Genomic DNA, 24,097 nt, shown 5'->3' with positions numbered 1-24,097 from the left:
TTAAATTAAAAGGATATGCCAATCACAGATTGCCCCTTTAAAGTGGTCGCATGCATGATTTGATCATCATGGCAAGTGGGCGGGGTAGGCCTATTATCTCACTATCTGTCCATTGCTTTATAAGATACAAAAATTAGGCCTATAACAATTTTGACTATGCAGAGAAGAGAGAGAGTGTTCTCTGTTGGGTACATGACAAATATAAGGGACATTTCATATAAAAAGCACACAGGTTTTTATTGCATATCAATTTCATGTATAAATTCTTCATAGCATTGGAAAGATTACATTTGGTATACATTTCTATTCTACAGAATTAACATCAGAATCATATCAATTCCATGAAATTTCTCTGAAATACATCTTCAATAATCACAAGCATCAAAAAAACTTCAATTTCAGAATTGTTCAATATTATTCTACAATCCTTTCATTTTTTTCATTACAGCTTTCTCCCACAATCTTTTTTGTATTCATTTAAGAACCACCTGCCCAATACATCTGTAAGGACTTGAAGTCAAACCTACTAACCTAACCACATGTACAATAAGTGCATCTACGGATTCATCATTTTTTATTTCATTTTTTCATTTAAGATACACATTTCACAAATGGACATCATTATGACTGCCAAACACGTCATGCACAATATCTTTTTTAATAAACATAACAGAGGTGATACAACTCGGATTCAAATGAAACGAGCACCATCCATTTAAACCCATATTTTTTTCATTGAATTTTTCAGACATATGCAACATTGTTTTTTAAAATACTATACAGTTAAAAAGAAACTTTTTTTTGTTGTTTTTTTGTACTTTTTTCTGTAACAGTGGGGAAAGAACAGCAACCGTATTCTGAAGTTATCAGTTTGTGACCATTTGCCAGATCCTTTCAAAAGCTGGCAATGTGATCTTTGACTTCAATGTGCATCCATAATTCTACAACCGACAGCGCGCACTTATTACAGTAGTACATGACATGAATTACTCCATATATAGTATACCTAAATATTTAGTAACCCCAGTCTCTGCATTTAATAGTAATGTATTGCAAAACAATGTGTTAACCGTGGATCCACATTTAGTATAGCAAGACAGAGACCTCTGTCATCATTATCATCGGACATGAAATGATGCAGCAAAACTAGTATCACCCTGCCACCTGCTGACAAAAAAATTAAATTACAGTGCTTCAGTTACTGATTTTTTTCCAAGTTCATCATCATTTTAAGTGAGGGTTGATCATCCACTCCAAGTGAGGCAAATCAGGCTAACTCCTAGTAACTCTTTAGTGACAGAGACCCATGCCTGCCCAGTTTGTTGTTTTGGACCCATGCGTTTAAGTGCTGGCCTGAACCTATCCCGCCCAGTCCTGAAAGTCTTCATTCACATGTCCAGCGTGAAAGCAACTTTTGCAATTTACAGTGAACAACCCTTCAACTTACAGCGACATGAAATAAAAAAAAACCTGCGCAGTATTAAGTGCCATCTCTACCTTTGTCTACAGTTTGGAATGAAATCCCGTAAATGAGAAGATAATTGGGAGGAAGGGAATTGACAAGGGATTCATCAAAAAGAGTGTGTTTGCAAATATGAATACAAAGTGAATAGAAGTCTTTGAAACTTAAAATCCTATGTATGTCATATTTCTCTCCGAACCAGAAGCATTTCCTGGTTTGATATCTTTCCTCGTTTGATTGTTTAATTCTTTTGCTGGTCTCACAGTACAGTAAATGTGTTCTGCTGGGTGTTAGAACCCTTTACAGACAATCAAACTCATCTCAGTTACAGCTGGAGTAAAGGGTGAACCATCAAGCTATGACCAGCGGGTTATATGCCTCCAAGGAAGAAACATACTCTTCTCAGGATTAAAAGTCTCTCGGCTGTCGAAACCCTCGTGTCAACACTAGTTACAGAACCATTTAACCCCGAGAGTAATGCAAGTTCTACTAACAAGTGGAAATATGATAGAATGCTACACTGTAGTTGGACACTATCTGAAAAACAATGTCGATTTTATCAATGACTGGGCATTCTGAGACATTTTTCTTCTTCTAAAACCACACGGTCACATTTAAATAAAAAAAATCCTACAATTTGAAACCATCATAGCAGAATCTGAGCACTAATAAACTGATTGAGTTGATTGGATTTGTTATCGAGTGAAATGTAGTTGCTTATACTTAGGATCAATGATAAGCTAACAATACAATGCCCTGGCATCCAAATCCCCTGACATTCATAGTGAAGGCTTCCATTTCATTAAATGACCATCGTAAGACTTCCAACACAAAACACATCAGCATACTGGTTGAAATGGTTGAACTGAAACGAGACAAACAAAACCTCATGCTAGACACAGCATTGCAAAACATGATCTAAACAATCTAGAACTACCGTGTCACTAGAAATAAAAACTGCTGATTTTCATGCTTTCTTTCCAATTTGGCACACTGGTCTTTACAGAAAAAAAAACATTGAAACCCAGATTCAAAATCTCGGTCGCGTTTCGATTCAACTTCATTCCTTCAGCAACACTTAAAAGAGGGATAAAACAAAATACGCTTTTTTTCGTGTTTTCATTTGTCACTTGTCTCCAATCGTGACATTTTTTTTAACCTAAATAAATAGAATTACACACACTCTTTAAATCAAATATATAAGAAGGTAAAAACAACAACTATGACAGCAATTAAAACCCCTCGAAAAAGAAATGATTGTCGGAGAACAAAACCTTTTCTATGGGTTATTTGGCACATACCACTCTTGCTATGAACGTCCAGGTTATTTTGTACATCATACAACAATATCATACAATTTTGGTCCTTCACTAAATAATTATATTAACATTTGAGCACAGAGGTGCCTAAAATGAGACAATACTGTTTTATCAAAGAGAAAAACACTAAATGGAATCACGTTAACAAATGAGCAAAAAAGGGAAAAACAGGCTTTCCCTATTCTAACCAATGGACATCCATTTAACCTCTTGTTCACCGGATAACTTTTGAGGTCGAGACTTTGTCCTCTGCGATGCCCATTATATGTTGGGGGCGGTCATTCTCCATGACATCATTGCCATTCGAGCTTGATGCATCATCCTACTGTACTTTCTTCATAAACAAAAGCCAGAGTGCCGTTTCCTGCTCTAACATTTATCATTGTGCTATTATTGATTTGAAACAGGAATGAAGAGAGTGAAGGCATTGGATATGATGATGGGGGGGGTCCATCAGCTAACGAGCTAGTTAGTACATCCCCACTATGTGTTGATACTGCTGCTCCTCCCACCCAGTGAAACAGCACCCCCCTATGGACATGCAGTGCATATGTTCCAGACCGACTGTTACTGTATCTGTTGCTATTGAGACATTGTGTTAGACTGTGTAGAATAGATGGGTGTTTTGCTCTCCTAGTGATGCGTTTACACACTCAAACAAAACTGTCTCTGAGAGTCCAACCAAAGGGGTTCGCTGGGACGGAGTGGGCGGGTCTTGTAGAATGACTGGGGTTTGGGGTGGTCAATCCTGGGATGTCCTTCACTCCTCTACAGAGAGGATCTCTGCCTGCGACTGTCTGTTTGTCTGAGGGGCCCCTCGTACACACACGCACTAACGTGGGCATGCACGAATCAATGCGCGTAAGCGCGCGTGCGTACGCACACAAAAACACACACACACCCACACACACAGAGAAGGGCAGGAGCCAGGAGTCCTCTCTCTTCTCAGGCCGGGGGTGTGTGAAGTTGAGTTCTCCTCCGTAGTAGCCTCCTACTTTCTGCCGCGCTCTCTCTCTCTCTCTCTCTCTCTCTCTGTCACTTTTCTTATTTTTATCGTGATACTATACTGCCTCCCTCCTCTCTCTCCTAGATGTGGTTGAGTGGGTGAAAGCTGCTCGTCTCAGACGGGCCTCCTCCCATGCTCAGCCAGGCATCCAGTGAGTTCTGGGAGGACGCGTGCAAAGGGTTGTTCTCCGACAGAGACAGCATCATTGCATAAGCCTGGAGGAGACAGAGAAATGACAAACAAAATCAACATCCATTGGTCAGAAACCATTTTTGTGAGTCTCCGCGTTGTCAGCCAATCGAACATGACTGTCATTATTGTCGATAAAACACCAAGAGATGTTCCATCTCGGGTTAGGAGTATCGTTTCAACGATTGCAACAAGTCTGGGCATGCAAGAGGTCAAAGGTCAAAGGTGACGCTGCTGATGGGACAGTAGGTGTAGTAGAAGGAGAGCGTTAATAGCTCAGTTAGTAGGTAAGTTAAGCGAAAGGTAAGGCATGTCAAGGAGAAGAACACTGGTCTTTTATTCAACGACTCTCATCGCGACACTCCATACAGCAACACTGAACAACAATGGCCTCGTTGTCATGCGTTTTCTCCCCTGTGTTTTCCCTTATCATCGAACTCAATCGAACTCAAGCTTCAGGGACCAATGTCCAAAATGATTGGCCACTTTCTGCCTCCCTCGCTCTCTTTCGACGAGAGTCCACCTACCTGGGTTTTAGCCTGCCTGTACAGAGTCTCTTTCAGGGCCTCAGACTCGAGCGAGGCGGTGTTAAAAATGTCTTTAACATCAAAGGGGGGCTCCTCGCTGCTGCTGGCCTTATGCAGCTCCAGGCCCTTGGGGAAGCTGGGCAGGGACTCCAGGTCTAACAGCCCACCGTCTTCCTCTATACACCTGCAGCAGCACCAGGGAGGGGGAGGGGAATGGTAGGGGGGGGTGAGGGAAAGGGGAAGGAGCATCCTCAGTTAGCCCAACCAATACTGTCTTGTAACTCGATGGATGGACTTTTGATGGCGCATGCATGGTGGGGGCAGATGGACGCACGGACGGATGGAGACGGACGGGATAGGGACTATGGAGGACATCGAGAGAGAGAGAGAGAGAGAGAGAGAGAGAGAGAGAGAGAGGACCACGGATGCACTGAAAGGGAGAGCTAAAAGGCTCAACCATTTGGAGCCACTGTGCTCGGTGCGGGGAGAGAGAGACTGACAGACAGGTGGACATGGAATGGAACTGTGAGAGTTCTAAGCTGCATCCCGACACCCTTTTGTCACCGTCTAGCTCTCGTTGACCTCACTGCACTGCCATTACAGGGAGGGCAGGTCATGCATTGTTACATTTGATTAGTTTTGTTAGTTGGAATGGGAGGAGACAGAGGTGGCTGTTGTGATTGGGTGGGTATGTTTGTGGAGGTGTTGTGTGGTGTGCTGTACGTGACTGTCTGAATTTGTCTGTAGTTGTGTGTAACTACGTCTGTATTCTACCAGATAGGACATACCTGCGGGTGTGTTCGTAGCTCATGGCTAGCGGTGTGGCCTCCTCCTCTTCTTCCGCCTCCTCCTCTTCTTCGTCCTCGTACGCCTCCGGCGTAACCATAGTGACCGGGGAGGGGGACTCAGGCGCCTCGTCCTGAGACTTCTCTGTCAGGCTGCCTTCCTCCTCCTCTTCGTCATCTCCCTCCGCCTCCTCCTCCTCTTCCTCCAGCCCCCGGGCTGCCATCTTGGAGTTGGACAGGCTGTGGCTAGATGGACGCTCCTCTTCCGCAACCTCTGACCTGCAACGACGAGAACCTTATTGATTTTGCACTTTATTTCTAGCAACAACAAAAAAATTGTTCCTTTCATTTCAATAAAATACTATCTATTATATTCTTAAAATGTCTTGGTTGACCCCCATCGGGTTTAATAGGTGGAACTATTCATCCAAATAATCTAATGCCGTCCGTTTTCTCTCCTCATCTCCTCACATTCACTGCTCAGCTCACTATTTCCACCCATTCTGCTTTGGCTAGATCAGCGGAGACGAGGGAGAGAAGATGGGAGGAGAGGATGGCCCTTTTACCTCCATATTAGGACTTTGATTGCTCTTTCTAGGCCCACTGCCCTAGCTGCCTCAGTGGGCCACGGCCAGGCATCCCCTCTGTCTGTCTGCCTGTCTGTCCCCTGTCTGTCTGTCAATAGGCAATGAGTCATACTTTGCACAGCCACAACTAAGATGCCTGGAGCTCCGTTGACAGCGAGCAGAGCCCCATTCCCACTATCCAAGCAAACACACGTGTGTCGAGAATTGTCGAGACCCGTTTCAAAGGGGAAACGGAGCCGAATGATTAATTGGCTAATTCCTGATAACCAGTATATAGGCAAGATTGGCTCAAATGGTTAGTTTGGGCCCCTATTCTGGATGCTGTGTGTGTGTGTGTGTGTGTGTGTGTGTAGGTTTGTGTGTGTGTGTGTAGGGGGCGCGATGGCTGCTCAGCAAAGCAGCCATTGCGACCTGCCGCCTTTACATTATCCAGCCCACCACCCCGGTCTCCTCCGCTTCATGCCTCATGATGTCATTTCCTCAGGGGGAGCGCGTTTACCCTAGGAGAAGCCGGACAGACGGACATTTATCAAACCAGACAGGATACCTTCGGGGAGCGAAAGGGACAGAGGGGTAGTGGTGGGAGGGGGTGCTTGTTCTCCTCTTTCAATCTAGATTAAATATTGTATAATCAAATTGGCAGGGGCTGTGGGGGGGATATAGGGACGCGGCTCTGACGCTGGGCCCTGCGTTTTGTCACTTAGTCTAAACACGTCAGCCGTGTGTTTGTGTTAGCAACCTGGGAGACTGTTTCAAATGGAGTATCCCTGAGGACCTGCATTGCCAGCCTACCCTCCAACAACAGGCCTACCCCCCCACAACAGGCCTACCCTCCAACAACAGACCTACCCTCCAACATCAGGCATACCTCCCCACAACAGGCCTACCCTCCAACAACAGGCCTACCCTCCAACAACAGGCCTACCCTCCAACAACAGGCCTACCCTCCAACAACAGGCCTACCCTCCAACAACAGGCATACCTCCCCACAACAGGCATACCTCCCCACAACAGGCCTACCCTCCAACAACAGGCATACCCCCCACAACAGGCCCACCCCCCACAACTTTTGAGCACAAGAAACGCCCAGTCCAGCTCTATCCCCCCCCCCCACACACACACACACTGCCCACCGTCCCCGCCCCTCCGCACACTGTGTAGTGCCCCATACACCACTCCTTACCTCACAGGCTAGACAGTGTCCAGGAGAGAGGGGAAAAAAACACTTGAGCGAGACAAGTGACTAGACCGACTTGACTTTGTTTACAAACACTTTGTGGAGAGGAGACGCATGAGCGCACAGATAGGCATACACACAGCTGTGTGTCTGTGTTCAATGAGGGGGGGTTGGGGGGGCGCTTCAGTCAAAGTGTCCGTGTGTCTGTCTGTGTGTGTGTGTGTGTGTGTGTGTGTGTGTGTGTGTGTGTGTGTGTGTGTGTGTGTGTGTGTGTGTGTGTGTGTGTGTGTGTGTGTGTGTGTGTGTGTGTGTGTGTGTGTGAGTGTGTCTGGGATGGACAGAAAACAGAGCACTTATTTTGAATTACAGATATTAAAATGCCAGGCTTGCTTGTTCTGGATGGTTCTGCACTATTGATCCCAGATGGCAGAGGGGCTAAATTACCCCTGAGTTCTGTTAACTTTTATGTCTACTGACCAGGGAGGGAGGGAGAAAAAGACAGAGAGCGAGAGAGGGAGACACAGACAGACAGAAAGAGATTGAAAGAGAGAAAGACAGGGAAAAAGATGGATATATTGAGAGAAAAGAGAGTGAGAGAAAGAAAGATATACATTGAGGGAAAAAAAGTATTTGATCCCCTGCTGATTTTGTACGTTTCCCTCTGACAAAGTAATGATCAGTCTATAACTGTAATGGTAGGTTTACTTGAACAGTGAGAGACAGAATAACAACAAAAACATCCAGAAAAACGCATGTCAAAAATGTTATAAATTGATTTGCATTTTAATGAGGGAAATAAGTATTTGACCCCTCTGCAAAACATGACTTAGTACTTGGTGGCAAAACCCTTGTTGGCAATCACAGAGGTCAGACGTTTGTTGTAGTTGGCCACCAGGTTTGCACACATCTCAAGAGGGATTTTGTCCCACTCCTCTTTGCAGATCTTCTCCAAGTCATTAAGGTTTCGAGGCTGACGTTTGGCAACTCGAACCGACAGCTCCCTCCACAGATTTTCTATGGGATTAAGGTTCTGGAGACTGGCTAGGCCACTCCAGGACCTTAATGTGCTTCTTCTTGAGCCACTCCTTTGTTGCCTTGGCCGTGTGTTTTGGATCATTGTCATTCTGGAATACCCATCCACGACCCATTTCCAATGCCCTGGCTGAGGGAAGGAGGTTCTCACCCAAGATTTGATGGTACATGGCTCCGTCCATCGTTCCTTTGATGCTGTGAAGTTGTCCTGTCACCTTAGAGAAAAACACCCCCAAAGCATGTTTCAACCTCCATGTTGGACGGTGGGGATGGTGTTCTTGGGGTCATAGGCAGCATTCCTCCACCTCCAAATACGGCGAGTTGAGTTGATGCCAAAGAGCTCCATTTTGGTCTCATCTGACCACAACACTTTCACCCAGTTGTCCTCTGAATCATTCAGATGTACATTGGCAAACTTCAGACGGGCATGTATATGTGCTTTCGTGAGCAGGGGGACCTTGCGGCGCTGCAGGATTTCACTGCGTAGTGTGTTACCAATTTTTTTCCTTGAGATCATTGACAAAATCATCCCGTGTAGTTCTGGGCTGATTCCTCACCGTTCTCCTGAGCATTGCAACTCCACGAGGTGAGATCTTGCATGGAGCCCCAGGCCGAGGGAGATTGACAGTTATTTTGTGTTTCTTCCATTTGCGAATAATCGCACCAACTGTTGTCACCTTCTCACCAAGCTGCTTGGCGATGGTCTTGTAGCCCATCCCTGTCTTGTGTAGGTCTACAATCTTGTCCCTGACATCCTTGGAGAGCTCTTTGGTCTTGGCCATGGTGGAGAGTTTGTAATCTGATTGATTGATTGCCTCCCTTTAAGAGTGTTCTCCTAATCTCAGCTCGTTACCTGTGTAAAAGACACCTGGGAGCCAGAAATCTTTCTGATTGAGAGGGGGTCAAATACTTATTTCCCTCATTAAAATGCAAATCAATTTATAACATTTTTGACATGCGTTTTTCTGGATTTTGTTGATGTTAATTCTGTCTCTCACTGTTCAAATAAACCTACCATTAAAATTATAGACTGATCCTTTCCTTGTCAGTGGGGAAACGTACAAAATCAGCAGGGGATCAAATACCTTTTTCCTTCACTGTATATAGAGAAAATAGAGTGAGAGAGGGAAAAAGAGTGAAAGAGATAAATAGAAAAACAATCAGCCCAACTGGCATGAAGACGGCAGAGCGAAATCAAGGAGGAACCATTACGTGTCATTAAAAGAACCCAACATGCCTGCCTAGGGCTTATTGAAGAAGACGGCTCGGATATTTCCCCCAGAACACATCTGTCAGAGCCAGTACATGTTCCCGACATCGCCCACCACTGCCTCGGAACCTGGTTCGTATTCATTATGAGCTAAATGTAAGAAAACAGACTGAACCTACCTGGACTTGTCCAAAAAGAAATGCATGATTTCATTTTCAGTTGCAAAACATTTTACAAAGGTGTGCACTAATGAACATGACCGTGCTAAGCACTAGCTGCTCTCTATATACCTGCGCAGGGCCGTAGACAAGAGAAGGCCAGAGGGTCTGGTATGTGTCTATCCCTGGTTAGAACCTGGGAATGTTCTTTCAGTTGAGGAGAAATTAGTCGTTGAGAACTGTCAGAGCAGAGTTGAGTGGGGGGTATTTATAGAGCTGTACTGTACAGTGTCTACTATACTGTACTCCACCTAAAGCCTGTTGGAGTAACATTCAACCACTAGAGGGCAGAGTATGTACAATTTCACCATAGACACACATCTGACAGGGGAGTAGAGACAGTGTTAGGAAGGTAGGTGTCTGTGTGTGTGTGTGTGTGTGTGTGTGTGTGTGTGTGTGTGTGTGTGTGTGTGTGTGTGTGTGTGTGTGTGTGTGTGTGTGTGTGTGTGTGTGTGTGTGTGTGTGTGTGTGTGTGTGTGTGTGCTATGTAAACAGAGGTCATTCGCTGAACCACGCTTGCGTGATGATGAATGTCGTTGCCTTGGCTTTAGCTCACCGGGCTCACACAGTCTTGTGGTAGGAGACCGGGATTCAAAACCCCTTTCTGACTAGTGTCACATATTTGTAGAGAACATTTACGAGTGCTCTGTTCTGAGCTTGTGTGTCCGTGCGTGTGTGTCGTCGTCCCCCCATCCCCCCCGTCCCCTACCTCTTGTCTGTTGAGCTGGATGCCTGGTTCAGCTCGCTGTTGGAAATGAAGTTGCGGATTTCCGAGAAGTACGAGTCCTCCTTCTCATCTAAAAGTGCATGATTGTCTGGCTCGGAGTTGGGAGAGGAAACGTTGTTTCCTAGGTTGGAGAGGATCCCAGAGTGTTGACTCACTGTAAGCAGGAAACACACCACCGTTAGCCACGGCATATGGGGCTATAATAAACAGCTGGAATTGGGGACTACACTGTACATTTCAATGACACACTAAGCTATACACTACACATGTCAACGTTATTACGTACACGACACTCACCACCAGGGAGGAATGAAATTGGTAAAATAAATGCTGAAAGAGATGGCAGGCGCCGAGTAACCACTGTTAATGTCGAAAGGGATAGTTCAGGATTTTGGCATATCCGTTTCCTTACCTCGAAAGCGGTCGACAGACAACGAGTGACTGCAATCCACGTTACCCACACAAATATCGAAACATGTCAAAATCGGTGAGCTGGGGGTTAATTAGGCGAACGGGGGACCCACCGGGGATGCTCTCATGCTCGTGCTTCTTGAGGTGACGGTCCAGGTTGGTCTGCTGGCCGAAGCAGCGGTTGCACAGGTGACACTTGAAGGGCTTCTCCTTGTTGTGGATGTTACGCACATGCCGCTGGAGGTTGGAGGAGATGCTGAACGAACGGTCACAGTATTTACACCTGAGTAGAAAATACGGGGAGGGAGGGGTAAGTTTGATTTCTGATTTTTGGTAGGTGGTAGGTTGTAATGCCAATACCACTCAATGCATTGAATCGGAGTTTAAAGAGAATGGGAGAAAGACATAAAAGCAGAGAAGGAGAGGGATGCAGAGAGAGAGAGACAGACACAGAGACAGAGGGAGAGAGAGAGAGACAGAGGCAGAGAGAGAGAGACAGAGAGAGAGATGCAGAGAGAGAGAGAGAGAGAGAGAGAGAGAGAGGAGAGAGAGAGAGAGAGAGGGGATGCAGAGAGAGACAGAGACAGAGACAGAGAGAGAGAGAGAGAGAGAGGAGAGAGAGAGAAGGAGAGGGATGCAGAGAGAGAGAGACAGACACAGAGACAGAGAGAGAGAGGGAGAGAGAGAGAGAGACAGAGAGAGAGAGAGACAGAGAGAGAGAGAGACACAGAGACAGAGAGAGGGAGAGAGACAGAGAGAGAGAGATGCAGAGAGAGACAGAGAGAGAGAGACAGAGAGAGAGAGAGGGATGCAGAGAGAGACAGAGAGAGAGAGAGAGAGAGAGAGAGAGAGAGAGAGAGAGGGATGCAGATGGAGAGAGAGAGAGAGAGACAGAGAGACTGAGAGAGAGACAGAGACAGAGAGAGACAGAGAGAGAGAGAGACAGAGAGAGAGACAGAGAGAGACAGAGAGAGAGAGGGAGACAGAGAGAGACAGAGAGAGAGACAGAGACAGAGACAGAGAGAGAGAGAGAGAGAGAGAGAGAGAGAGAGAGAGAGAGAGAGAGATAGAGACAGAGACAGAGAGAGAGAGAGTAGGCTAGACTGGTAGCGGGGCATAGGCAGGCAGGGAAAAGGGAGCTTGGGAAGCTGAGAAAGAGTGAGAGAAAGAGCGAGAGATAGAGTGGTAGAGAGGTGGTCTAAATGAGTGGCCTGTTCCACTGTGTAAACAACAGTAATGACCCAGAATGCCTCAGTCTAAACACTGTGGGCAACATGACTGTTAATCTACTATTGGTCTTTCTACATGGACACATTTGTCACTGCAGCTCTGACACACACACACACACTTGCACAGGGTTTTCCCCCTTGCCTGCATGGTGGGAGAATATGGAGGTGTGTTGTGTGTCCGTCAATTCCTCAAGCACACGCAAGTAATATGATGAATAGGCGACCGCATCAGTGGACAGAACATAAACTAGAAGCAAAACGAGGGTTTTCACTCCGTCACCACATCATAGTCACGAAAAAACACACAAACAGAGTATGGGTCAATTAACACTGTAATAGCGCCACCGTGTGGTGGAGAAACATTGATGCGCCACCCGGTGGGAATGGGAGTACAATATTTAGCAGCCCTGATGCAGCACAGCCCAGCTCAACATCCACTCTGACTACTGCTCAATCTCACTCCCCACTATGGGAAATCTGGACAACCGGGCGTCGGCATGGCAACCCAAGAGACAAACAAGCAGGTAGGAACGTGGTCCTGATTTGAGGGAGGATTTCTGGAAAATCTTTCAGCGATATATCTGGGGTCGTGACTGCGCGCACACACACACACACACACACACACACACACACACACACACACACACACACACACACACACACACACACACACACACACACACACACACACACACACACACACACACACACACACACACAGCTGTACATCTATTTAACCTGGCCATAAACAAACAGTGGCCAGGCCTTGTCAAAACCCCCAGCCCACTGACACTGGCTCTTTGTTGTGTGTGTGTGTTTGCATCAGGGCCTGCAGACCTGCTACAAGGTGACCTCCGCTAACCCCAACAAACACCACACACACACACACACTGACGTCAGACAGCAAGCCCCTGCTGCTGCAAGGCTGGCATTCAGGGCTAATTGCTTTGGGAAAAGTTGCTGGTGATCAAGCTTTGGAATCAAGATGCAGGGCCCTTTTCATGTTCTGCCGTGTGTTTGTGTGTGCGCTACGTGCGTACATGTGCGTGCTCAAGCTCGCTAACATCCAGACTCGGAGCAACACACTTCACAGAGCATGGTCGAGCGCCAACACTAATTCCTTTTTTTCTCTCTCTGTGTTTATATTTATTTGTGTCCGAAGGGACGTGAAATTACGACTTCTTTTTCTAGTCCCCGGCAGTCCAGAACATTGCGACGGGGGCTGCACATGGAGCGTTACTGACTGAATGGGGTCTTTCAGTGGTCAGGTCTAAAGTGTGGCCAATTTCTGGAGCAGAAAGCAGCCGCCTGATAGGATCTCAGGCAAATGGCCCTAAGACAATGAAGCATGAAGGCGGCGGCTAGAAGGCCCTGGTCTCTCTTTCTGTCCGTCTGTCTCACACACACTCGGTCGCTCTCTCTTGGTCTCTCTTTTCCTCTCCCGGTGTTTCTTTCTCTCTCCACTTGTTGCTCTCCCCCGCTCTCTCTCTCTCTCACGGTCACTCTCTACCTCATCTCGGTCTCTCCTTGTCGCTTTCTCTCCCTCTCCCTCTGTGCTGCTTTTGGTCTTATTTGCCTGAAAAGTGGCAGAGATAATGATGTCTGCTATTTGTTATGGTAAATTGTTTCTAAATGAGCTAATCAGTAGATTGTTTGGACTGGGCCCGGGAACTGGGTCCCCCGAGAAAAATCTCTCTCTCCCTCTCGTTCTGTAGATTGTGCTCAAAGAGTTGGCACTACAGCTCTACAGAAGACAAAGTGCACCACTTTGGGGCCGGGCCCTCAGGTTAGCCAAGTTTCCAATAGTAGGAGGTTCATTTGAAAATTAGATTGCAGGTTCCTTTCTAAAGTAGTACTGCTTGGCTATCACTGTCCCTCTTGCCATTTACAGTCAATATGTTCTGAAACTGCACACGGTTTATTGGGCTCCAAGATGGAGATGGCGAGAGATGGAGAAACAGAGCGAGAGCGAGAGTGAGAGAGAGAGATCATCACCTATCCACCTATCAGAGGATAGGTGATGCAGAGGAGAGAAAGAGAGGGAGAGGTAAGGATAGAGATTCAGCAGGGAGGAGACGGAGAGAGCGAGAGACAAACAAACAGCAGAGACAGAGGGAGACAAACAGAGAGAAAAGGAGAGAGAAAAGGAGAGAGAGAGGGAGAGGCTGGGCAGGAGCCAAATGATTGATAATTAACGGGTCTCTATAAACAGAGTTCTGATCTCTCCAGGGCACCATTACAACCCAACATTGTCCAGGACCACCACTCCCCTGGCCCATTCCATCCCTCCCTCCCTGTCCTACCCGACTACATCTGGGCAGACTGCATCAATCTTCCTTCTCTTTCCTACATTCTCGCACTTTCCTTGCTCTCTCACTCTTCTCAAGTACCAGACGCACCCCTCCTCACGTTTCCAGCAGGTCGTATATATGTATATATCACTCTGCGGTGTGTGTGTGTGTGTGTACAGCTGAATCTTCACATTTGAGTGTGTGTGTGTGTGTCTGTCCGTCATCGAGGCCTATGCCAGGCATGAGTGTGTTTTTGTTGCCAAATGAGGAGGGATAAATCAGGTGGGAAGGATGTGATTTCATCATTGGTTGACCGGTTGGAGGAGGCCTCTGTCAGCGGTACGGAGAGACCGAGAAGAGAAGAGAGGGTGAGAGGAGCAGAGAGGAAGAGGGAGGAGAGAGAGAGAGAGAGAGAGAGAGAGAGAGAGAGAGAGAGAGAGAGAGAGAGAGAGAGAGAGAGAGAGAGAGAGAGAGAGAGAGAGAGAGAGAGAGAGAGAGAGAGAGAGAGGACAGGAAAAGCTTACCTGTAGGGCTGCTCTCCTGTGTGTGTCCGTAAGTGCCTGGTAAGATTAGCTGACCTGGGGAAGATCTTCCCACAGTACCTGGGGAGAAAGAGAGGGGAGGGGGGAAGAAAGAAAGAGAGAGAGAGAGAGAGAGAGAGAACACAGCTTAAATATCCTACACTGTCACGTACATCTTACAAAAAGTTCACCCCCCCCAAAAAAAAAAACTCCGGCGTGGTGCCTACCTGCAGGTGTAACGCTCTTTGCCTTTGCGGAGGATGGCGTCGGAGAGGGAGGGCGGCGGCGAGCGGAAGTTGAAGAGCGGGTGGGCGGAGTGCTGCAGTGAGTTGGGCGGGGCGTCCAGTTTGAGAGCGCCGAAGCTCTCCAACTTCTCCGTCATGTTCTCCATGGCCGACATCTGAGGTAAAGAAGGTGTACCACGGTAAAGATACTGTAGCTGTAGATAGGGGAAGATTTACAGTCACGTTTTAGTCAACAATAACTGTTCTTCAACAGGTTACACTGTTTTGTTCCAGTCCTACACTAGGCCTTGATTAGTTGATGAAATCGCGCAAACTGTTCGCCTCGGTGACGAGCGCCTGGTAGCGGGGGCCGGAGAGAGAGAAATGGAGGAAGGCAGGAGGAAGTGATATATCAGAGGTCGTTCTCTTGATTGTGCTGTCGGGAGTCACCTCCCTGACCTATCGCACGTTGGCAGACACTCGAGGAGTCCCCTGAGTCCCACCCCCGGCCCAGGCAGACTTTGTTCTCAGCCACCTCCTCCTTTCCCCTCCGCCCTCAGCCTCTCGGTGAAGCCACCGCGAGCTCAATAAGCCATTCAATGAGAACTCTGACGGGAACCATACAATAAAGTTCAAAGATGCCCGTCACTGATACTGCATTACCTTGTCTCCTCCCCCAGCCTCGGGACAAAGGGCCAGTCAGTTATGGGCTGGGGGTTTTTTATTTGCCAAAAACAGCTTACATCCTTCCTGGTTTGGGAATACAACAGGGGACATGGAGACAGACACGCCATCTCAATTTATTTATTCGTGGCGTCTCGGCGTTGGATGATTCCGTCAGCGGAACGAATTGGCGAATGAGCCGTCCCGTCATTGCGGTGTGATAACTGGGCTTATTGGGCTTCGTATCTGTCTTGGATGTGTTCTGTCCAGGTGAAAGCAGCTTTGACAGACCATTCCGTTGGTTCGTACGTCTCAAAGGTCTGTCCTTACGTCCTTATGCTCCCGCCTGTTCTTATGTGCCTCCCACACCTGGCATATAGGAGGAAAGGATCCACTGCTGTTGTTGGATGCACATGTAGGGTACAGTGTGTGTGTGTGTGTGTGTGTGTGTGTGTGTGTGTGTGTGTGTGTGTGTGTGTGTGTGTGTGTGTGTGTGTGTGTGTGTGTGTGTGTGTGTGTGTGTGTGTGTGTGTGTGTGTGTGTGTGTGTGTGTGTGTGTGTGTGTGTGTGCGTGCGCGTACTAACTCAGTGTGTGAGTGCCTCGTTCAACTTCACAATTGATAGAGGACCAAGCAGATTCCCGGGTCAGATAAAACGAGTTCCCAACAACAGCCCCCATTCTTCCCCATTCTCCTGGACACAAACACAGGACGTCCTTGATGGACACACTGCTATTATCTAGGCAGCCAGGGAGAAGAAACTGGCCAGGAGGAAGTTATTAGCTCTCCGTGTGCTCCGAGGCCCAGAGAAACAATGCCGCAACTAAGTTTAGGATTAGCAAGGGGCTGAATCGTGGGATAGCTGCATGGGGTGAGATAGGGCTCGATTCAAAAGCGTATTATTCTTCTTATTAATACGTATCATTCTTGTTATCGCCGCTGGGAGGTTGTTTGGTAGGTGGGAAGGGTTGGAAGGGTTCGGGGACAAGCCAAACAATGTGGTTTGGTTATCAAAGGGGCGACGCGATACCAGACCTTTTGTCTTCTGTGCTACAAGGTGGGAGGCGGTGGAATTCCGAGGCGCCACATCGTAAACAAAGGAAGAAATCGTACAGAGCCCCTGAGAAATGACAGTGGCGCTTCGGGACCACTGTGGGACCGTTGCGCAGGAGAGGAGGGTTTCAGGAGTGGGTTTGTGGGAATTCTCATAGAGCAACATGTTGGGACAAAATCAGATATCGATTCTAAAAGTCTGCCTAAGACTTCAACTTGGTGACCAGTTTTCCTAATCTGTCTCTACCCGTCTATTCAATGACATAGATGAGCACATCTGTGTCTAATCAATCAGATGCAGTCAGTCAGTCAGTCAGATTGATATTAAGATTACTTTATTTGTCAATTGCACACAATGTCCAACCGAAATCTGACTTCCTATTTAACCCAACCCTCTGAAAGACACATACAATTGAAGTGGGAAGTTTACATCCACTTAAGTTGGAGTCATTAAAACTTGTTTTTCAACCACTCCACAAAACTAGTTTTGGGAAGTCGGTTAGGACATCTACATTGTGCATGACACAAGTCATTTTTCCAACAATTGTTTACAGACAGATTATTTCAATTATAATTCACTGTATCACAATTTCTGTGGGCCAGACGTTTACATACACTAAGTTGCCTTTAAACAGCTTGGAAAATTCCAGAAAATTATGTCATGGCTCTAAAGCTTCTGATAGGCTAATTGACAAACAATAGTATGCAAGTGTACACCAAGTTTACACCATGGGACCATACAGCCGTCATACCGCTCAGGAAGGAGACACATTCTGTCTCCCAGAGATGAACGTACTTTGGTGCGAAAAGTGCAAATCAATCACAGAACAACAGCAAAGGACCTTGTGAAGATGCTGGAGGAAACAGGTACAAAAGTATCAATATCCACAGTAAAATGAGTCCTATATCAACATAACCTGAAAGGCCATAAAAAAAACAGACTACAGTTTGCAACTGCATACGGGGACAAAGATTGTACTTTTTTGAGAAATGTCCTCTGGTCTGATGAAACAAAAATAGAACTGTTTGGCCATAATGACCATCGTTTTGTTTGGAGGAAAAGGGGGAGGCTTGCAAGCCGAAGAACACCATCCCAACCCTGAAGCACGGGGGTGGCAGCATCATGTTGTGGGGGTGCTTTGCTACAGGAGGGACTGGTGCACTTCACAAAATAGATGGCTTCATGAGGTAGGAAAATTATGTGGATATATTGAAGCAACATCTCAAGACATCAGTCAGGAAGTTAAAGCTTTTACCAGGATTAAATGTCAGGAATTGTGAAGAACTGAGTTTAAATGTATTTATATATCTTTATGTACATATTCTTTATCCCCTTACACTTGTGTCTATAAGGTAGTAGTTTTGGAATTGTTAGCTAGATTACTTGTTGGTTATTACTGCATTGTCGGAACTAGAAGCACAAGCATTTCGCTACACTCGCACTAACATCTGCTAACCATGTGTATGTGACAAATAAAATTGGATTTGATTTGATTTAAATCTCTAACTTCAACTGTACATATACAGGTTGCAGAGGTTGGAGCAGGAGGCTTCAACACTGGACTCCTGTGGAGCAGTTGCTGTGGGGTTTAGGTGTCTTTCTGAAGGGCACAACGGCAGGCATCTAGGACTTGACACCAGAAAACCTCCTGTTGCCAGTTCACTTTTCTAGGCTACCTGCTACCTGTCTGTTTGCCTTGCAGCAGTGGGGGCTTGCTGTGTGTGTGTGTGTGTGTGTGTGTGTGTGTGTGTGTGTGTGTGTGTGTGTGTGTGTGTGTGTGTGTGTGTGTGTGTGTGTGTGTGTGTGTGTGTGTGTGTGTGTGTGTGTGTACCTGTGGATGAAAGAGCAGCGGGCTGGGCCTCAGGTACTTCTCCTTCAGAGCTCCCACAGGGTCCAGTAACTTCCTCTTTTCCACCCTGCTGGACAGCAAGGACAAGGGTTACGTACGAAGGTCAGAGGTCAACTGGAAAGGTCGCACTGATTCACACTATACATGCCCATATAACGTATTATAATTTCATTTATGCATTTTATGGACACAGTATGTTTTACATGAGTTATCTTGTTGTTATTAGTCCCACCCTTCAGCTCCATTCAACCCCTCCCATCTATCTCTTAACACCATCCATATTGGATTTCTATTTGCCATATATTTTTCAACTGTGCTGTGATGTTTCACAAAAGCTCTGAACCTTTCCATTCTCATAGTTTCTACAGACTGAACATATATATTTTTTGCTAAAAGCATTATTATATTATTGATCGATTGACTATGACTTCTCAGATCAGCCAGTAATGTGGGAGTGTATACTTAGTCGTTTGCTAGTGTGGATATTGCAACCTAGTCCTTTCCTCTTATCTCATGAGGGGAAATGTTAAGTCTGAACACTGACATACAGATTTGGAGATATATATTATACTGAATATAGGTTCTAACATGAGTGGGTTATCATACAGTGTCTGGTGAGGCCTCTGGTCTACTCGGGGCTGAAATACCTGTATATTGGGTCCATGAAGAAGGGTGAGGGCTTGGCGTAGTGCAGGGAGGGCTGCTGCTGTGGCGGCTGAGCCAGGGAATGTTGTTGCTGGGGCAGCGGGGGCTGGAGGAGGGAGTGGCCCTGGGGGTGCTGGGCGTGGGAGTGCGGATGGCTGCCGGGGTGCTCCTCCTTGCGGTGGTTCTTGCGGCTGGGCGGTTGCTCGGGGGCCACCATCCCGTTGTGTCCGTCCCGTCGGCGGCTGCCGATGCTCAGGTCCAGCGGCTGCTCCTCACCCCCGGGGAGAATGAGGGGGGCGTTGCTGCTACTGCTGGGTAGGGTGGGCTTGGAGGGGGCCAGTGGGGCCGGCTTGGCCTCCTTGGGCTTGGTGGTGAGGTCGAAGGGCGATGACTCTCCAGTGCCCGGGGCGGACATTTTGTGGGGTGTCGGATGCTGCTCACGAGGCGACTTGGGCTCAGCCTTGAAGAACATGCCGGGGTTGAGGGTGCCGGCCCGCTCTGCGAAGGGGTAGAGGGAGTGAGGGAAGTTGGGTAAGAACTGGAAGGGGAACATGGAATGGTAGGGCAGCGAGCCAATCTTCTTCTCCTGCAGGCCCATGAGGCCAGGGCCAAAGTACTTCTCTGCGATGGAGGCGATGGCCTTGATGGAGTCAGTGGCAGCGGCGCCCCCTGTGGTGGTGGGTGGCAGCGCCTGCTCCTCCGGAGGCGGGAAGAAGGAGTGCTGGGAGGCGCCGGAGAGGAAGGAGGGACGCTCGCAGGCCAGGTTGCTCAAGCTGGACACCGCCGACACCGAGCCACTACTCACGTCGTCCGGCCGCCCGTCCAGACCCGCCCTCTCCGCCCCCCTCGCCCCTCCAGCGCCCGCCGCCTTCCTCCTCTTGGCGCCGGTGCTCCGCTCCCGTTGTTCCCGCTCGCTCTCTGCGTCGCTGTCTAAGTCTGAACCCGAGGCGGTGCCGGTGGTGGTGTCCAGGTCGGTGCCGCTGGTGGTGTTGACGTCCTCCAGGTCACTGCCGTCCGACACCTCCGACATCTTGGCCTTGGCCTTGGCCTCGCCGTACGCCAGCCTATCCTTGTCATCCCTCTCCTGGCTGCTGAGGAGACTACCACCTCCATTGTTGTTGTTAATGGAGCTGACCAGAGACAGTGGAGGCCCGTCCAGGGGGCTGCGGGGCAGCTTGCCCTCCTGAATCCCACAGTTGTTACTGTTGTTGCCCAGGGGGCTCTTCAGCATCGGGCTGGGGGGCAGTAAGGGCGGCCGGGGGTAGAGCGAGGGGGGGAAAAGGCCTGGGAAGCCGTGGGAGAGCGAAGGGAAACCATGCGGACCAGGGGAGAAGGGAAGGCCGGCATGGGGGTGAGGGTGTGGCCGGGAGGGGAAGTAGTCGGGGAAGGCCAGGCCCGAGTGGTTGAGGCCCGGGTGGTGGTGGGGATGGTGGTGCTTGGACTTGGCCAGGATGGGGCTGCTGCTCATGGGGATGCCGGGAGCGAAAAGTCCCCCAGCAGGGCCGTAATGGTTCTTGCCCTCACAGAAGCGCCGGTGCTTGTTGAGGGAGGAGGTAGTGCTGAACATCTGGCCACAGTCCTTACACTTGATCTGGGTGCGGCAGTCGGCGTGCATGCGCTTGTGGCGGCACAGGTTGGAGAACTGCGTGTAGGACTTGTGGCACACCTCGCCTGGGGAGACACACAGCCCACATGGGCCTGGTTAAGCCCATTTAAACACTGTCACTAACTCAGAGTACCAAGTCAACAGTCTACACGTATACAACACTAGGCTACTTAGAGAAAAATACATGTACATCGCGCCTTCATTTTGTCTAAAGACTGTATATCTATACAAATCAGAAGCCGTACATGCTTTTGGTGAAATCCAGTGTCAAGTTTTCATCTTCATACTTATTGGCCAGTGAATCACTATGACTGGCAACACACCTACCATATGTCCACAAGGGGCAATATACGGTTAAGCTGACTATTTTCACACTATGTTCTATGAAGTGTTGCTTGAATACATACTGTACGTATACATGTATATAGGCATATACACACATACGTGCACATGAGTACAAACAGAAATGCAAAGCAGAAAGTTGAGTGAGAGAAGAAGAGATCATGGCTTCCGGCATCGTTCAATGGGGAGCTGAAGCGGATACTGTAGGATCCACTTTGATCATATCAAATCTGCCCATGCCGTCGGGAAATTCGTTTTATATCACCCTCAGAGGGGAAAAAACACACACAGAAGGAAAAGAAACCAAAAAGGAACACACAAAGTAACACTTTTTTTGATAGTCCCCCTAAAGATGCTCAACAAATTATCAATAAACTATTTTCAGTAACATATCAGCTGCAGAGGGACCATAGAGTTGAATAGAGGGCCCAACTCCTATCTGTACCATTGCAATTGCGCCCTCTATCCAATTCTAAGCTGGACTATCAAAATAAAGTGTGACCCATACAACAAAAAGAGAAGGAGAGTGAGAGGCACAGAGAGGGGGAAGGAGGACGATAACAAAAACAAGCAAAAAAGGTAGGAAAAACGCAAAACAAAATGGCGGTTGAAAAAGGGATGGGGGTCATGGAATTGTCTCTGACCTATGGGATTGTGTCTGCTACTGTCACTGGCCCTGCCTGGGGTTGGAGAGAGACGGAGGGAGGAGGAAGAGGAGGATGAGGAGGAGGCCTTTGGACACGGGGAGGAGGTAGAACTAGATGTGGGTTGGCTAGGCCGTGGCGGCGACAGGGGCGGTGGCGACTCAGACTTACAGATGAAGGGCTTGACACTGCTGTGAATGTGCTTGTGCTGCTTGAGGCCCGAGGAGGTGGCGAAGGTCTTGCCACACTCGGGGCAGGTGTGAGCGCGCGCTCCTACGTGCTGTGAGCGGATGTGGCGCTGCAGGTTGCTGGGGTCCGTAAACACCTATGGGTAGGGGGGCGGCACGTTTACATTGACACACACACATATGCATACGCACAGATATAAAGCAGTTATGGCCAGCGATCACAGTCATCCGATCACTGTAATAAATAGTACTGAGTAAAATAGATTTTACTGCCATCATAGACAACACAAAACCTGACGATCTAGCTCAGTCTATGCCAGCTGCCCATGAATGGCCTATTAACATTGATGGTGGTGACATTCACAAACAACTGACTTGATGGTCAGTCAACCAACAAGCTGAATAAACTGAAACAAGTGACACAAGTCATCTAACATAAACCCACATGATTAAGTTGGTACTAAGTTGCGTTTATGGTTGCCAACTTAATCATGACATCACACGATTACAACCATGTGTTCCTACATACATACAGGATGGATTTTCTCCTCATTCAAGTCGCTACTGTAGCTAGTGTCAGCATTCACCAAGGTAGCGAAGGAGAAGAGCCAGTGTTTGAGTGCACAACTTACGTGCCGGGTGTGCTGTACCTTATCGCAGTTTTCACACTCGAACCGCTTTCCGCTGTCGTGGGACATCTGGTGACGGATGAGGTTGGACTTCCAGTTGAAGGCCTTGGGACACTGGTCACACTTGTACTCCCGCTCCTCTGTGTGCACAATCATGTGCTGGCCCAGACTGGACAGGGAACACACACACACATACACACACACACACACACAGTCCTTTAGGATAATGATGATACTCCTCCAATCATTAGTGTAGAGGTGATTGTAGCACTGTGTGTGTGGTGTGTGCATGCGTGTGTGTTCTCGATGACACACGTGTGTGTGTGTGTGTGTGTGTGTGTGTGTGTGTGTGTGTGTGTGTGTGTGTGTGTGTGTGTGTGTGTGTGTGTGTGTGCGCGTGTGTGTGCTGCACCTGTACTCGTTGGGGAAGATCTTCTCGCAATCCTTGCACTCATGGACGGGCTCATGGTCGCTGTCGTCGCGCTCCTGCTTGAAGTCCTCGTTGCTGAGCGTGTCGAACAGGGAGCCGGCGCTGGCGCACGAGTACTTCTGGTGCCGCCGCAGCTCCAGGCCCGAGGTGAACAGCTCGTCACAGTCCTCGCAGCGGTACATCTGCTCGTCTGCAAAACAACACAACTTGATTTGTCCCAACTGTTTTATCGGATACATGTGTCATCTGGACAAGGACCAAACGATACACACCTGTGAAAGGCAAAGGTCTGAGCAGGATGACTACATAGCTCCCCAGCCTATATCCATCGATGATCCCAGACTGAACACACAACTACAAACAAGGCAAGAGCATCCAGAAATGTCTAGCATTCAAACTTGTATGAAAAGAAATCTCAGGGTAGCCCATACCCTGTACTCTCCTGTCCAAGCTAATCAAGAGCATGTTCAAACGCTTAAAATAACCACTCTCCAATTGGTGTTGATGTAAAAGGAAAAATCTATTAAAAATCAAATGTAGCCTGGGCTAGAGGGCTTTACACCTTAATTAACTCATAGCTGATTACTTTAAGTCCAGTAGTAGTGGCTGTTTTTTGGCTTTATAGCGAGCAAAGGAAACAATAGGCTACACATTTGTCATTGTTTTCCAGCATGATAGCCTTTGTAATACTTTTCCCAACCAAGGTCAAACCAATAAAACTTGGAGGCAGGGGCTTTCAATGGCGGGTTCCTGACTTGGACGCCAAGTTCAACAACTCAGGCCAAATGAGAGAGGGGGGGAGTAGATGGTGGAAGTTGTCCAAGAAGAATGAGCCATGCGAAGTTCGGCTAGGTTGTCACCCACCCCGTGGAGGTTTTAGAGTGCCAATCAACCCACGAATGCCCGCTCTGCCGTGACCCTAGTGGGCACTGCGCGAGGGCACCAGAGATCCCCCCAACACACCACACTGTAACTATTAGTCATCGAATAGCAAAGCAGACAAGTTGATTCAAAATGACTTACAGTGCATGGCTCATCTGGTTTCTACTGTATGCCTACATTTATTCCGCTGGCTATGTCTAGAGCCATTAAAAGGGCAGAAGTGTAGCAACAGAACTTTGTCTAAACATGTA

General features: G+C 47.8%; 1 protein-coding gene across 14 annotated transcripts in view; it reads right to left on the bottom strand.

Moving 5' to 3' along the window:
- Positions 1-211: 211 nt before the first annotated feature.
- prdm16 (PR domain containing 16) overlaps positions 212-24,097 on the bottom strand; it is a 236,073-nt gene continuing 212,187 nt past the window's right edge. For 4 of the 14 annotated variants that reach the window (XM_052482910.1, XM_052482912.1, XM_052482923.1 and 1 more), the window contains 13 exons: positions 22,947-23,154; positions 22,538-22,703; positions 21,889-22,042; positions 21,718-21,753; positions 19,128-20,796; positions 18,463-18,550; positions 14,919-15,130; positions 14,695-14,772; positions 10,764-10,933; positions 10,222-10,393; positions 5,292-5,567; positions 4,504-4,687; positions 212-4,002 (listed from right to left, as the gene is read on the bottom strand). In XM_052482910.1, the coding sequence (XP_052338870.1) occupies positions 3,868-4,002; positions 4,504-4,687; positions 5,292-5,567; positions 10,222-10,393; positions 10,764-10,933; positions 14,695-14,772; positions 14,919-15,130; positions 18,463-18,550; positions 19,128-20,796; positions 21,718-21,753; positions 21,889-22,042; positions 22,538-22,703; positions 22,947-23,154 (3,548 nt within the window). In that variant the 3' untranslated portion in view covers positions 212-3,867. Of the gene's footprint in view, positions 4,003-4,503; positions 4,688-5,291; positions 5,568-10,221; positions 10,394-10,763; positions 10,934-14,694; positions 14,773-14,918; positions 15,131-18,462; positions 18,551-19,127; positions 20,824-21,717; positions 21,754-21,888; positions 22,043-22,537; positions 22,704-22,946; positions 23,155-24,097 lie in introns of all 14 variants that reach the window. The other 10 variants (XM_052482917.1, XM_052482911.1, XM_052482918.1 and 7 more) reach the window with 10 other exon arrangements.

The sequence above is a fragment of the Oncorhynchus keta genome, chromosome 28 (assembly GCF_023373465.1).
Source record: "Oncorhynchus keta strain PuntledgeMale-10-30-2019 chromosome 28, Oket_V2, whole genome shotgun sequence".
Taxonomy (NCBI): domain Eukaryota; kingdom Metazoa; phylum Chordata; class Actinopteri; order Salmoniformes; family Salmonidae; genus Oncorhynchus; species Oncorhynchus keta.
Note: the sequence above shows the minus strand (reverse complement) of the source record. Positions and strands in the feature narration are given on the sequence as shown.